General features: G+C 40.7%; 1 protein-coding gene across 1 annotated transcript; it reads right to left on the bottom strand.

Moving 5' to 3' along the window:
• Positions 1-3,123: 3,123 nt before the first annotated feature.
• LOC135480968 (uncharacterized) lies at positions 3,124-15,384 on the bottom strand. The gene is made up of 7 exons (XM_064760899.1): positions 15,121-15,384; positions 11,553-11,844; positions 9,838-10,407; positions 8,498-8,634; positions 6,867-7,113; positions 5,445-5,531; positions 3,124-3,778 (listed from the first exon to the last, which is right to left on the bottom strand). Exons 1-7 carry the CDS (start codon positions 15,382-15,384, stop codon positions 3,156-3,158), a joined length of 2,220 nt encoding a protein of 739 aa, XP_064616969.1. The 3' UTR covers positions 3,124-3,155.
• Between the last annotated feature and the right edge of the window lie 1,336 nt (positions 15,385-16,720).

The raw sequence follows: 16,720 nt of genomic DNA, 5'->3' as shown, positions 1-16,720 counted from the left end.
CTAGACACTAAATAGTCGGGGTCAAACTTAGTTGCTCACATGTCATGGTTGTTACGAAGTACTTTAGTCTAAATCGGTATGTCTCCACACGGACATCTTGAGGTCTTTTTATAAGTTCACCAGTATGATCCGGAATGCGGATGTTCGTCATCTCCCAACGCTGTATAGCAATCCAAAAATCCAAATGCCAAAAATAGGTGCGTCTCGCTGAGAGGTGTGTTATCAAAATGACCTTTTGTCTTCATTAATATATTATATACGTGGAAAGTATTTATTATGCTTCTCCCGGCCTAATTTGAGAGAGCATATATTCATTTATTTACCGGTATTTGATTTGATCTTACGCCGGTCACAAACAAACTTTTGCAAAAGTAGTGTTTAGTTGGGTTGGGTCATAAGCTCCCGTGTATAAGCCTATACCGAGTTTAAGACGTAACTCAGCTGGTTGTACGGAGTTAGTCCGAGTCACTGATAGCGATATGACTTTGTTAATATTTGTATTAACAAAGTCATATCAAATGCGATATGTTTAATTGTTATTTGACCTGGAACTTATTCATGGGTGACGAATTTGAACTTTGATATGGAATTCATGCCTGGAATATCCACTGTCTGCCCGGCATCATTGAAAACTGATGACCGCTTCTCTCTTGTGTGTTACCGGCTTTATTTCGTATTTGTATAATTTCTTACATACCTTTGTCTTTGGGAGCTAGTGTTAAACGTTGTTTTGGAAATGGATCTTGCGATAATCGACCTGGAACGCCCTTTACGGACTACGAATGGTATATGAATGTCGGACATGACGCTTATATTTGCAGTCCAATCAGCATAAACGAAATGACTAGTACAATTCCGGTTGAGTTGTTCGGACACGGCCCAATATACGAGTTAAGCTGAATTAGGTCACGTGTGTACCGAACTGGAGAAAAGCTGTTAGCCTGTTTGGAAGAACATTTACTAGAAAAATGTAAATGTGATATTTTATGACATTTATTTCCTTGTGAAACTAGAACCCATGGGTTTCAAAAGGGTCTGGTTGTTGCGCAATGCAGTTGCAGGAATCTAAGGTATGAGCCGCGCGGATAAAGGTAAACTGATCTGACGATGCACTGACCTACCGAGTCGCATGCAGTGACGTGTGGTATTAAACAGTAGGTCCAACGAATCTGTAACTATCATCTGTGAAACATTAAGTTTTAAACGATGCCATTGTTAGATTTTTAGAACCTACATTCATGATGTGAAGATGAATGTGCTTTAATATAGTGGATGAAACGAAGTTCCTTCTGACTCCTACGAGGAGAAACCTGTAAGGGTGAACTTAATTGCGGTAAATCGAAGTAGTCCAGTGGCTTTTGTTCGACAATATATGCCTCCCGAAGAAAGAAGTTCTCACATGTCCTGAAATAAAATCGAGTCCCCCCGAATTTAGCGAATGGGTCACTCTACCCGCAACAAACACTTTTTTAAATTATGGCCTGGCCAAATCACTGGAAATGCGACCATTTTGTATCATGTAGCTAAAATGTGCCAACCGGAACATCCATATTAATCAGGTGCATGGTGTGAAGAAAATCATGTCTGTTGAATTGATATGTTCCCAACTCTGGCTTCATTCATCAGTTTTCTGGACATCTAAAAGGTGGAGAAAGCATGAAAATGACAAGATTGAGATGAAAGGGTGCAAAAAGCTGTGCAAATGTGACTTTCAATATTTTTTCTATTTGTCTTTCAAGAAAAAATGACACCTGAAAAAAACACATATTTAATAAGTATTGGTCGTTTTAGCTACTAAATGTGTTCAACCTAGATTTGATCATATTTATACTGTTGATATATTCGTAAATATTATCATAATTCAGATTAAATGCATATGGATATAAACAACAAATTTACATTCAAATAAATTTATTAGACATACATCACATCCTTATATCGAACATTGTTAAGCGAAGATGTTAAATATCAAGAAGAGGCCCCAAATATCCATCAAGCAAAAATATTTTGAAATACCCTTTCCTGCTGAAAGACAAACCTGAAAAAAATATATGTTAAAGACCATATTTGCAAATATGCTCTCACGATCTTTCATCTTATTTTGGCATTTTTATATTTTCCTCCCCTTTAAAGATCTGATGTCAGGTATCCCCAAATTTGGTGTTAACCAAATCGTGCTTTATAATAAACATGGAACAACAATAAAAAGATTGATAAAATCCTCGTGGAATAGTGAATATACATTACACACATATAAAACTATCCATAATTAAGATTCATGTAATTGTCTTATTAGACAGTAAGATGGATAAAATGTGCGTATCTCTTGATATTTGCCATATGGATATATAAATTGTCATGTAAGACAGTCCCCATATGCCTACGTGGGTCACCCCACCCATGTTTAAGAAAAGCTAAAGAAATTTGTAACTGACGTAAGAAGTGATGTTTGTATGATTAGTTTGACACTGAAATTGTTAGCAAATTTCCAAAAATGTAGGTAAGATGCCCTAGAGAGATAAACAAGGCTTGTTTCGTTTCATAGCCTTGGTTAGTAAGTTAACTGAAAAAATTTTGCATGTTCAAGTTTATGTTATTATCTTACAAGATAATACCACACAATTATTTATTTATTTATTTATTTGAGTGGTGTTTTACGCCGTACTCAAGAATATTTTACTTTTTCGACCGCGGGCAGCATTATGATGGCAGGAAACCGGGCAGAGTCCGGGGGAAACGCTAGTGGTTAGCGTACTAGCACAGAACAATTGCTCATCATCCTTTCACCAATGAGATCGTTGTGTGTTCGTCCAGCTCATGCTGGCTTACTCTCCGGTCGTAAGTGGGAAGGTCTGACAGCATCCTGCGGAAAAACGTAGCTTTCCCCGGGCTGTGCACGGTTCCCTCCCACCATGGTCACCATCGTAAAAGTGAAATATTTTTGAATACGGCGTAAAACACCAAATGCATAAAAAAGACATATGGGAACACCCAATCAGCCTTAAGATTAACAGAAAAAAACAATCTGCAATCCATTAAAAAGTACCGTTTATTAATGGTGAACAACAGTGTTACATCGGAATTGTTAGACACGTACATATGGTCATCTCAAACAAACTTTCAAACTGATGGATGACGATTACATCGTGTTCTGTTCATCCCATGTTTCCTGAAGTGCAAGAATTAGCAAGGTCATTCCAGTGACCTCCAGCGAAACACAACATGACATACGCATCGCCCCAAACGTCACACTGAATGTACCGGTCCTTGGCGTAGGGATAATGAAAGAAGAATAATCTGGCAGCGATATGCTCTTTGGTACAAGGGTTGGGCACGTTGGGTTCTAAGGGCCCTGGACCTTGGACATGTTCGATTGAGCTCTCCACCACACAACGCATGTCCCTGGGGTCCCAGATAAAGCCGCGCGGGCAATCGCTAAGCCAAGCGTTTCCCCAGACGTCGCAGGTGATGAATTTCGTGTTGTCGTACACGTCGGCAAAGAGCATGTGCCCTGCCAGTATGGCTTCCACTGTGCAGGGGTTGGTCAGGTCTGATCCCAAGGGGATTCTTGTACCGTTGATGCTCCCGGGGGTCCCGTGTCCAAGCCCACACGTCTGTGTCACGTGGTTGTACACCTGACCCTCGGGACACTGGACGATGTAAACGTTACCGGCGAAGTCACACATGAGATACCTGTCGAGATGGTGGGGATGTGGGAACTTCAGCTGGCGGTCAAGAAGGTGCTCTCTCGTACAAGGGTTTGGGAATTCCCAAGACACTACAAACAATAAGAGAACATGATGAATCTAACAGGTTAATTTCCTGTGTAGGAGTGAGTGAGTGCTTAGGGTTTAACGTCGCACTTAACGTCGCACTTAACAATTATCCATCCTGCAACAAGAAGAAGTGACGTGATAATGTGAGTGAAGCATTCGACTCATGGTACTGGTGTGACGTGATAATGTGAATGAAGAATTCGATATACAGTACTGATGTGACGTGATAATGTGAATGAAGAATTTGGCACATGGTAGTGGTGTGACGTGACAATGTGAATGAAGAATTCGACACATGGTAGTGGTGTCACGTGATAATGTGAATGAAAACTTCGGCACATGGTAGTGGTGTGACGTGATAATGTGAATGAAGAATTCGACGCATGGTAGTGGTGTGACGTGATAATGTAAATGAAGGATTCGATATACAGTACTGATGTGACGTGATAATGTGAATGAAGAGTTCGGCACATGGTAGTGGTATGACGTGATAATATAGATGAAGAGTTTGACACATGGTAAGGTGTGACGCGATAATGTGAATGAAGAATTCGGTACGTGGCAATGGCATGACGTGATAATATAGATGAAGAATTTGACACATGGTAGTGGCGTAACGTGACAATGTGAATGAAGAAATCGACACATTTTAGTGGTGTGACGTGATAATGTGAATGAAGAATTCGGCACGTGGTAGTGGTGTGACGTGATAATGTGAATAAAGAATTCGACACGTGGTACTGGTCTGACGCGATAATGTGAATGAAGAATTCGGCACGTGGTAGTGGTGTGACGTGATAATGTGAATAAAGAATTCGACACATGGTAGTGTTGTGACGTGACAATGTGAATGAAGAATTCAATACATGGTAATAGTGTGACGTGATAATGTGAATGAAGAATTCGATACATAGTACCTATGTGATGTAATAATGAAGAATTAGGTATAGGGTACTGGTGTGATATGTGAGTAAGAGATTTGACACATGATAGTTGTGTGACGTGATAATGTGAATGAAGAATTCGACACATGATAGTTGTGTGACGTGATAATGTGAATGAAGAATTCGATACATAGTACCGATGTGATGTAATAATGAAGAATTAGGTATAGGGTACTGGTGTGATATGTGATTAAGAGATTTGACACATGATAGTTGTGTGACGTGATAATGTGAATGAAGAATTCGACAAATGGTAGTTGTGTGACGTGATAATGTGAATGAAGAATGCGGTATATGGTATTGGTGTGACGTGATATATGAGTGAGATATTTGACACATGGTGCTCTTGAGAAGTGATATATGAATAAACTTGACACATTATACAGATTACAAGTTTTTGATAGATATAGCATACTGCTCTAGAGAAGTGCATGAATGGATTTGACACAATAACGACGAAGAGCAATACGTGACAGTAAGATGTGACATTAGGAACTGTCCATGATTGGCGGATTTGACACGGAATGCAGCTGAGGAGAGATATAATAAAGTTGGATGTGACAAAATACTGATGAGGGGAAGAATATTAATTTCCCAAATTCCAAAAGATTTATGGAAAGAATATGAACGCTGGATGGAAGGAGCAGTATGAAAAAATTCTGATTTGATACCGAAAATGATAAGATTGGTACACAATTACCAGGCGTGATAAAACAGCGTTTACCTGTACACAGTCCTAACTTGAAATCGATTAGATCAGCAGGAGTACATTCCCTTTCGATCCCTTTGTCGATGCAAACTACCTCAGGCTCTGTAAAACAAACGAGAGTTGCTTGAGTAAGAGGATCTTTGAAAAGAGCGGAATTTGATCACCATGGAGGGCGTGTAATTTACTACTGTTTAAAAATTTACACGAATAGTTAGAAACAATAATACCACCCTGTCTGTGGTAAATTAACAACAGAGCGTATTTTTACACATTATCAATCTGCCAATTCAAACATATCACACTGTCGTTACTGCTCTGGTTTTACTCTCTATTATGGTGGCCTTTGCCATTAGCTTTTTAAAAACATTTTCTGCTCATTTACAATTATTCAGGGGGCTTTCTCTTGAATCTTACCATTATGAATGTCAGAATTTGAAGCAGATGCGAAAGGAAAGTTACGCAGAAACAAAAACATTTTACACAAATTTGATAAATTCAACTGTTAACCTTAGAAAAACAGTAGAAGGGTTTTCTCGCGCGGTGGACAGATTTTCAACGTGGTGGATAGGTAACACTTGGGAACTAAACATAAAAACTGTACAGCTTAGCACTTCCCGTCATATTACTTACATATTTTCTCAATGACTGAATGGCGTTTTGCGCATTGTAAAGGCGAATGTTTCACTTTTAACATGGCATTTCTTATACTTGACATAGTCTACATTCGGATATACAGCCACAGTCGATCCGACCTATCCTTGATTCGAACTTCAGATTTATAATTCCCAGTTAATTGTTTTTAAATGTATGTTTGTTGCCTAGGTTAGGCAAGAAACATTTACTGGGTATTATGGGGCTTTTGCTGTAGTGTCACTCCTACACTAAAACAAGCTAAGTAGACTAATTCCCCACGTTTAACGTTTACTTAAGCCCTAAATTCAACGTGTGCGTATGCGTAATACTGAAAACCCGAAATTTCAACGAGTGCGTAAGACTGGAAGCGCAAATTTCAGCGTTTGTTAAACACATGGAGCCCGCATATCACCATCTATGTAAAACTGGAAGCCCGGGATTCAACGTTTGCGTTACTCTGGAAAAGTGGATTTAAACGGTCGTGTAACACTGGAAGCTCGCAGTCCAACGTTTACGTGACACTAGAAAGCGGGATTTGAACGGTCGTGTGACAATGGAAGCTCGGATTTCAAAGCGAGTTTTAGAAAGTAAAAATAAACACTCTTATCATATGCGTCTTTACGCAAGCAAATTTATCAGTCATGTTCCAAAACTCAAGACCGTAGGTTTCACGTATATTCTCGGGTTTCTACAGCTACAAGAGAACTCAATTATATTTGAGGTTGACGTTAAGCACTATTGCCAGATCAATGAAATAATATACAATTATATTTATGAGTAAAAAGTTATAATTATGTAACTTACTTCTGTCAACATGGATTTCGTCTCTTGGCATAACTTTCGATACTGACTCGCAGATTTTGGAATTGTTAACTCCAAAGCTGTACGAATGGCCTTCTATAGTGATATACAGTGTTCTTCCGTCATTGTCAAGGTAGATCACCGAGGGCTTGTCGAGGGTCGCCACGGACTTGATCTCGTAGTAAGCCACACCTGGATTAGGGTTATTGTAGGCGCCGTACACGATGGCAGAGCTGCAGTTGACCCATGTCTGAAATTGGTGTTAAAATTGAGTAATCTAGTGTCCAAAGACAATGATTATAAATTTTTTTTATAAATGTGATCAGTCCGGGCATAAAACTAGTGAATGGGGGTGGGGAAATTGGTTTTTATAAATAATACCATATCACACATTCCATGGAGGCAGACAATGACTTGATATATATAAAACACAGAGTGATGACACTGACAAGGAGGAGAACAGACTAAATATCTATTTTAGAGGCACTAGTGTTGATGTAAATATGCAATATATAACTAGATGTCTTAGATATCTCACATTTCATCTACCAAATCGACACCGATGCTGAGACTTTATCACTTTTCATGTTGTCACATGTTAACTCTCAACTGACAACACACAACATTATGAGTAATTCTAGGCCAGTGACGTGGGTCAGTTGGTAAGCGCGCTAGGGCAGCGTAATGACACCGGAGCCTCTCATCAGTGAGGTCGCTTTGAGTTCAAGTCCACATCATGCCGACTTCCTCTCCGGCCGTAAGTGGGAAGGTCTGCTAACAACCTACGGATGGCCGTGGGTTTCGCCCGGACTCTGTCTGGTTTCCTACCACCATATATTCCTGAGTACGGCGTAAAACAACAGCCAAATAAATAAATAAATAAATAAATAAATAAAATAAACTCACATCACTATATATTTTTACCAAATTCTGCCATTGTTCAGATGGGCGTATAAGTTACTACTTTATTTATTTATTTACTTATCTATTTCATTAGTATTTTACGCCGTACTTTGAAATATTTTACTTATGGCACAGAGGCCAACATTATGGTGAGAAGAAAGTGTGCAGAGCCCGGAGTAACCCACGACCATCAGCAGGCTGGAGGCAAACCTTCCAACGTACGACCGAGGAGGAAGCCAGGAAGAGCTGGACCAATGAGGCCCCCATGTTATATTAAGTATATACCTGAACAATTGGAAGAAAAACTCCAACCGACATTTGCCAAATATTAACACTGTGGCCACTGGTCTGGTTTTCTGTCTTTTATACATCTGCTTGAGTGCATTTTTCCATTTTGCTCACTTTTTACGCAGCTTTCTTAACATGCACCTTACACAGAATACTTGCTCCTAATGCAGTTCGTACTGATAATAATTTCTTGTGCCGTGTTGTGTATTCAAGGTGCTTTACACACAAAGGAGTGGGTGTCTACAACCTAATCCTTGAGAGGGTGTACTTACGTTTGAATTTATAACCGGTCATGCAAGAACTGACATCATGAAAGTGTACTTATCTGACAGACATGCATTATATAGCATTGATAACAAGCCCAAAACTAACAGGTCTGCCTTTGCTCTTGTCCGGTGACATCGGTGAAAAAATTTTCGGTTTTCGTATTAATATTCACTCACCACAAATGCTGTCTCACTGCCGTTGCCGGTGGTGTTTCCCTCTGTGATCGCCACAGTACATGTTGGCGGACATCTCACTTCTTCGTTAGTACCGTTAGTGTGGTTTTTGCCGGGCGTTACAGCGACGTGGATTTTAGCTGGGCAAGGAAAAGAGGTACCACGCATGAAACTGCATATGCATGCGTGTATGGGTGTGTGCGTTCTAGCATCATACAGACTCTCTGTTTAGTTTATATGCTTGTGTTTTAACAATTTTCATATGAAGAATGAATGATTATGGCTTAACGCCACATGGTCAATATCTCAGCTGTACCGTGGCGAATATATGAAGAGAAGGACTCATTAAGTGTGTGTACATATATTGTGACTTCTTTGTTCAGCGGCGAGTGTCCGTGCTGAAATATTAAGCCGAACACACCAGTCATGATTTCTCTCTCCTGTTTCCTTGCTCTAACATCTTAATCTTGAGCGACAAGTGTGGCAGCGACAAGTACCAGTACTTTTTTTAGTAGTCATTGCTTTTTTTTACAATAATGACGGCAATGAGTTCTTCGAGTCGAAACAAAGCTTATGGATTAGAGAAAATGCCCTTACCGCATTTTTCTTACAGAATAATACAGAAGTCCAATTAACGCTTGGCCATGATGTTATGTGTCACTACCGCAAGGTAATTTTGGTATTAAATACGACCAATACGACTATTTTTACGGACTGCTGAATATACGCTACGCGTTAAACGAAACAGACGGGAGGACTCGTCAACCTTGTTCAATGAGCAATATCTAAAGGCTGCTTTGGGTGCGCAACTTAAAACGCCCTTTCACACTTTAATTGCCAAAAAAAAAAAAAAAAAGAAAAGATGCGCTGCATTATTCTTATTTCAACCCAGACCACTTCGGCGGCCTAATAGTTAACACCTGGAATTCCAATCTAATATTATGATTTCTCGTCGTCATATGACGGAAAAAAAACCGGGTCAGGTCATACCAAAGACTTCAAAAGTGATACTGGTTGTTGCCTCGCTTGGCGCTCGGCGTTAGAGCAAGGAACAGAGGCTTATTACACAAGGTCAATTCCGACTTAAGTCAAAATTTGAAATACAAGCTATTTTTAGGCTTTAGAAATTTATATTTTGTCCACCTCATAAATGGTGTCTTAAGACAAACGTGCCCAAATTTAAACTTTCAGTACCAAAAACTAAGCACCATAAAGAGAATTGAAATTTTAACTGAAGTCCGAAACGGCTTTGTGGAATCAACCCCATGACCGCTGAGCATTATCTTAAAAAATAAATAAATAAAATTGTATATCGTAATATCTTCAGTCAACACGATACCTACTTTTACACGTTGCTTCTTGCATTTGTTGCTTCAAGAATTCGATCTTGGAGAAGTCTTGAACCAGGAACACATGGGTGCAGTCAGGGTCTGTGGCGACATCATTCAGTTCGCGTTTGTCAATACCACTTCCCACGCCTACGGCAAACAAGGTAATTTGCATACTGCGTGCGCGCGCAGCTTCGCGTACTGTAGCCGCATGATCATTTGACTGGCCGTCTGTTACCAGAATTATAGCGCGCGCTACATTATTACGCGCGCCAAATTGTGTCGAAAGGGATCTGTCTACAGCGACACTGATGGCAGCTGCGGTGTTCGTTCCTCCTCCCATAAACTGAGTGCGATTTACATGACTGATGAGTTCGGAGCTGGTATGATATGTGTTCAGATCGAATTCCACGTGTACTCCTCTACTGTATGAAAGGACGGCTAACTGTGTGGCGGCCGGTCCGATGTGAAAGGCTTGTATCCATTTGATGACGAACTGCTTCGCTTTTTCAAAATCCCTGGCACCGACACTTCCTGAACAGTCCAGAATAAACACGGCGTCAAGTGGTTTATCTCCGCTGCAGCCTGTGTTAGACCAGAACATGTGTCAACATCATTTACATGCATTGTATACATGTTTAGCCTCAAATACTGCTAACACCACATGCGCCGCTGTCTGCGCTCGCTTTATATCACTGCCACCAACAAAACAAGCCTGACCTTTGGGATCTGTGCCACGTACGTAGGTCTATGTTTAGGGCTCAAAATTTGTATCCTTCAATGAATATGCATTCAGCAATAAAATCGTTTCAAGTGTTGGTTAGCATCATGTTTTTTGTGCATACTTAAATATGTGTATAAATAATTATTAGAAACAAATGTTGAGACGGAGTTCAGTTTTCTGACATCACGTCCCGCATGTCACCGGGACCTCAGTGACCCCGGCGTCAGAATTATGCTCAAATTTTGCTGGTGATATCAACGATGTAAAGCGGAAGTGGAGAACTCCGCATGCGTTGAAAGGAGTATGCTTTAGGTTTGTTGATGTGAAAAACCACAATTAAATGGACTGTATGCTAATTACTACAACCTCTGTCTCAAGTGTACCCCCACCCAACATGATGTATTAATTTATGCCACCCACCCAACATGATGTATTAATTTATGCTCCCACACCCCACATGACGTATTTATGCTACCCCCCCCCACATGGCGTATTCAACCCCCCCTCCCCAAGCCACATAATGTATTTATGCCCATGCACATGACGTACTATGTTACCCCACCCCACATGATGTATTTATGCCACCCCGCACACACATGGCGTATTTATGCTACCCACCCCACATGACGTATTTATGCCACCTCACCCCTCATGACATGTTTATGTCATCCCACCCCATGTGAAGTATTTATTACACCCCCAACCAACATGCCGTATTTATGCACTTAAGCCCACATGTCATATCTGTATTTATGCCACTCCCAAACTACCTGACGTATTTATTCCATTCCTATCCAACATGACATATTTATGCCCCCAACCCACATCACGCATTTTTACCACCCCCAACCCACATAATGTATTTATGCGTCCAGGCTACTTAGTCTTTGGAATATTAAGTTACATGTAGTTGATTCAGTAAGTAAAAAATACACAGGCGGCAATAAGATTATTGGCGCATATCACCCGGGCATTATTTATTTACTGAGATAACTGTCGCACTTACTCTGTGTGAGAAGATCCGCAGTGGCAGTGAAGTTGGAGGTTGGAGCTGGATTAGAGTTGTGATAATCCTGATGCCAAATTTGAGCCTGCATACTTATCTCCCTTGGAATAGGCTGTCTTTGGTTTATGACCTCTATGTAGAGACGAGCGGCAATGGCAGAGTATAAAGGTTTCCGGAGGTCAGCCCAGGTTACGCTGGGCCAATCAATATGCAGGTTACTTGACAGAATCTTGGAGTAATATATACTAGCGTAAGACGACGTCTGTGTCTGACGGAACTTGTCGTTGTCCACCTGTTCAGAGCAAACAAGAAACAGTGGCTTTCAGTACCTTGTAGTCCTATACCACAAGTCATTGCGTCAAGTAAGTGGACCACCCGTGCTTACACCATACCATGTCATGTCCTATACCCTAAGCTTTACAAACGAGACTGAAATTTGTCTTTTATGGTAAAAATACGCGATGATTGCATGTGTTGGATTTCATCAGTAAAGGTAGCCCCGAAAGACTCCAACTCCTTTTCTTAAACTGGCCTAACGTCATGGGAGTCTCAACGCTAAAACTAACAGTGTTAATTTTCTTCCCCGACGAAGGTCCAGGCCGATTGGCTTCGTTTTCGAACAAGTGTCGCCTCCATACTCGAATTAGAATAGATTTATTACGGCCATGAAGGCTTCCACGGTATACCCTCCTCGTCGACTGCCGCCATGTTGAGCAGCTACCCGCATGTCCTGCTTCATAGTGGAGCATTGGGAAGATGGCGACAATCGCGAGGAGTATATATATGGAATATAGCAGCGCATGTTTACAGGGGGTACCATAAAGTTTTTGATAGCTTTAGACAAGCTATAACGCTATGTAGGTCATTTATTGCACTTTGACAGTAGACAGTTAGAGGCGACAACTCTTCTCATATGACGCAATGACCTTGTTCCCTGATTAAAAATGGCGCTGTTTCGCGTGATGATCTTCGCACCAAATTCATTTCGTTGTTCTTTATATCTCCCCAGGTAATATGTAATGTAATTGTGTGTTTTCACAATTCAAAATCATGTTCTTAAACGTGTGTAATGCGATATAAATGGTAGCATAATTACTTATTTCGCCAATTTATATGCCTGGCTGAGTCGAAGTAATTTCCGATTCATTGATGACCTATTTTTCGTGACCGTCTGAAGTTTGTCATGCGATTTAATCCCACATGTTTGAGTAAATATGTTGATAGACATTGGAATGCTGTGTAAAGATAAAGCACACTGGGTATCTTTGAGAGTGTTGTTGTGGATTGATGCTGTAATTTAGTGGTTATTTAGGCGAACTGGAAGAATGCTATCTTTAGACCGTTACAACATTCTAAGAGGTTAAATCATATCTCAGAAATGTCCTGAACTGTTTTCAATGATACAAAGTGACCGCTATAGAGTATTTGATTGCAAGATGTGCTCAGGCAAATTGAAACTGCTTATGTTGTGATAGTGACAGTAAATGTACACGTAGATCTGTATTATTGTGCAAGACATGATGAGGATAACTATTGTCATTGTGTACATGTTTTGTGTTACAGTGAAGTAGTCAGTAGGTTAAGATATGGGTTACACATACAGCACGTACGAAACATTAATAGTGTACATTCAGTATTGGGGGCTAATGTTACAGTCATAAGTATGAGTTCTGATTTACACACAGTGGCGGGGTTAGTCGAGAAAACAAATCTTCGTTGTGTGTATAAATTGATTTCATGTTATGGTGTTTTAATGAAAGATATGTTACATATATGTGTAGGCAGATTCTACTGTTGTCCTGTGTTCTCAGCACTGTCACATTTTTGAGTTAATACGTTCATTTTGCTTGTTATTGAAATAGGAAAGGTTTGGTAGGAGAAAACAATAACCATGCAAGAACTACTGAGACATTGCATTGTTTGTAAGTCATGTGGCATAAGAGATTATACCGTAGTGTATAGGCCCATGTTGGCTGATATTGTAATATGAGGCAATGACCTTGTTCATCAATTAAACATGGCGCTGTTTACGTGATCTTCACACCAAATACATTTCGTTGTTCTCTATATCTCCCCAGAAACGGATGCCGGGTAACATATACCGTGGAAGCCATGGTTATTATAAATCTATTCTAAATCGAGTAGGGACGTATCGTGACGGTGCGGTGGGTGCGGGGAGTAGGTCTTTAGCTTGGTGTGTTTTACTTATCGGGACTTGTTCGATAACAAAGACAATCGATCTGGACCTTCGTGGAGTACGAAATTAACACTGAAAGCGTCGAGGCTCAAACGACGCTAGGCCAGTATAGGGAAAGGAGTTGGAGTCTTTAGGGGCTACAGTAAAGGATATGTGGTGTGTCAACGTCTGTGGGATAATTTATTTTTGAGTCCATTCAGCGTAGACAGGGTGAGTTTTAGGCCGACCAGCGTTTCCAACCTTAGTCCATCACAAAGACGAATTTAATTAACTCGCTGCCTTATTCACTGCTGGTCACATTGACTGCTAGAACTTCAGCGGTACCATACGCCTCAGAACACGTGTAGCAAATTTGTCAGTGATGTTTTAAAGCAAGCGTGGTAAACTGTGCATGCGCTATGATGAATAGGCCTATGTGATTGGAAGAAGAAAAAGAGTTTTAGCACATTAACTGGATGGCTGCGTACATATTGTACATATTAAGCATTGATAAATGCATTGCTTCGTGTCCGGAAAACCCCGAGTTGAAGTGAATTGTGTTGAAAGAAATCAGGATTTTAATGATTAACATTGCACTAAAATGTCTTAATTCTGGTCCTTGTTCAAAAAAATAATAAATAAAAACTCGGCATTTATTTCGAATTATGATAGTTTCCATTGTCTAAATGCAACTTTTTCGCCTCGGTAATCTCCCCCCACCAACCTCCTAATCAAAAGTGTCAAATGTTTACTGGCTTGTTTTTTTAATGACGTTCTGGTACTCACAAATCTACAATATACCTGTCTTAAGCTTTTTGTTTTTAGTCCTGCACGTTACTCACTGGGCCATGCCCAGCCCACATATAGCATCAAAGAAAATCTGTTGTTTGAATGATGATAAATTGTACTTCATCATTACAGCATGATTATTCTGTTAAATACGTTTATTTATTTATTTGATTGGTGTTTTATGCCGTACTCAAGAATAATTCACTTATTCGACGCTGGCCAGCATTATGGTAGGAGGAAACAGGGCACAGCCCGAAGGAAACCCATGACCATGTGCAGGTTGCAGCCAGACCGTCCCACTTACAGCCAGAGAGGAAGCCAGCATGAGCTGGACTTGAACTCACAGTGACAGCATTGGTTAGAGGCTTCTGGGTCATTGCGCTGCGCAAGCGGGCTAAGCAACTGAACCACGGAGATCCCCCCCTTCCCCATTGAATACACCACACATATTATATCAACTTAACATAAGAATATATTTGACTAACAGGACATTATGTTGGACAGTATTTTGTTATTAACAATAACGGAATAGAGTCTAACATCACTCAAACATAAAATTAACATAATTATTTTTTAGTGTAATGGAGGTTAGCATATGTTTACCTGCCAAATCCCGCCGTCGTAACCGTGTCGGTAGGTGTTGCCATTGTTGCCGTCTCTGCTCTCGACAAAAGCCAGACGTCGCAAGAAAAAGTTGTCATCATCAAAGATGCAGGCGTGGTGGATAAGATCAACGACAGCGTCGACCACAGCTGCGCCTTTCGACTCTGCGGTCATAGTCAAGTCGGTTTGACCCCAGACTAAACCATTGTGTATAAGAACCAGAAACACACTGCAGACAAATCCGACAGCAAGTCTTGTCCCCATGGTTCGTACTTTCTAGACTGTGGACCAGGAGAAGAAATGATCTGTTTTTAGAAGTAACTTCTGTGGACGAAGAGTTTAACTAAGGTAACTCTTTTGTCGTCCAGGTTATGCGCCGAATGATTCGTCACAGGGAATTCTACAGCCTTTACACTTGAGGTTGTGTAAATATGTCTACAAGATAACCTTTAATGGTGAAACAGGACCTCTGTCAGTTATTAATTAGCTATGTTTAAATTCCAGCTATACTGCTATGGTATTCATGTGGCTTTACATTAAAGCATAGCGCCGGTACCAGGCACCTGTTTGGACCTTGCCAGCTACAAAGAAGTGAAGCTTACAGATATGTCACTACGGCGAATTAATAAAATTTCCAGAAATTAGCTCCTTATAAGCAAAAAGAGTCGCCTTGTGAAGATGACATTTGTCTTTATATCGCTAGTACACACGAGGGGCAGTTTTGAAGTAAGCATTTTTGGTTCTCCCCGGCTCTAAATTGCCCTGGTAACAATCCAACCCTGTTGTCATGTTCGTTGGAGACTACTTGTCGCACATATAGGACAATCGTATGGTAATACAAATATCGCACGACGCACGTGCAATAAAACGTGTTATGTAGGATAATCGCACATAGAGGACAGTGGTACGGTAATAGCGACGTACCAATATCGCACGACACACGTGCAATAAAACGTGTTATGTAGGATAATCGCACATAGAGGACAGTGGTACGGTAATAGCGACGTACCAATATCGCACGACACACGTGCAATAAAACGTGTTATGTAGGATAATCGCACATAGAGGACAGTGGTACGGTAATAGCGACGTACCAATATCGCACGACACACGTACGATAGAAAAAAGCGCTTTGTCAAACTGGGCCGTGTACGCTTCAGGTGTCATTTGTCGGCGGTTTACCCACTGTGTTCAGGGTGCTCCACCCACAAAACTGCAACGTTTTTCTCTACAAAGCAAAAGTAGTCTCCGCTGAATTAAAGATTTTCTCCGCGGTGCAGTATTTGCGTTGCTAAAGTTTTGTCAGGTGAGGAAATGTCGTCTCCGCCTTACTAAAGTTTTCTCGGTGGAGCAAATGTCTTCTCCGAGTTACTTAAGTTTTCTCGGCGTGGAAAATGTCGTCTCTGCCTTACTAAAGTTTTCTCGGCTTGAAAAGTTAAAAGTTTCTCCATCGTACAATCGTTGTTCCTGCGCTTCTTATAAGATTTCTCTGCTGTGCAAACGTTGTCTCTACGGTGGACTATTTAAGTTTTCTCAGCCAGGTAAACGTTGTCGCAGCAAGGTAAACGTTGTCTCAGCGTTACGAAAGTTGTCACTGACG

This window comes from Liolophura sinensis, chromosome 13, assembly GCF_032854445.1.
Source record: "Liolophura sinensis isolate JHLJ2023 chromosome 13, CUHK_Ljap_v2, whole genome shotgun sequence".
Classification (NCBI taxonomy): domain Eukaryota; kingdom Metazoa; phylum Mollusca; class Polyplacophora; order Chitonida; family Chitonidae; genus Liolophura; species Liolophura sinensis.
The sequence above is the reverse complement of the archived record's forward strand: the minus strand, read 5'-3'. Positions and strand labels throughout refer to the sequence as shown.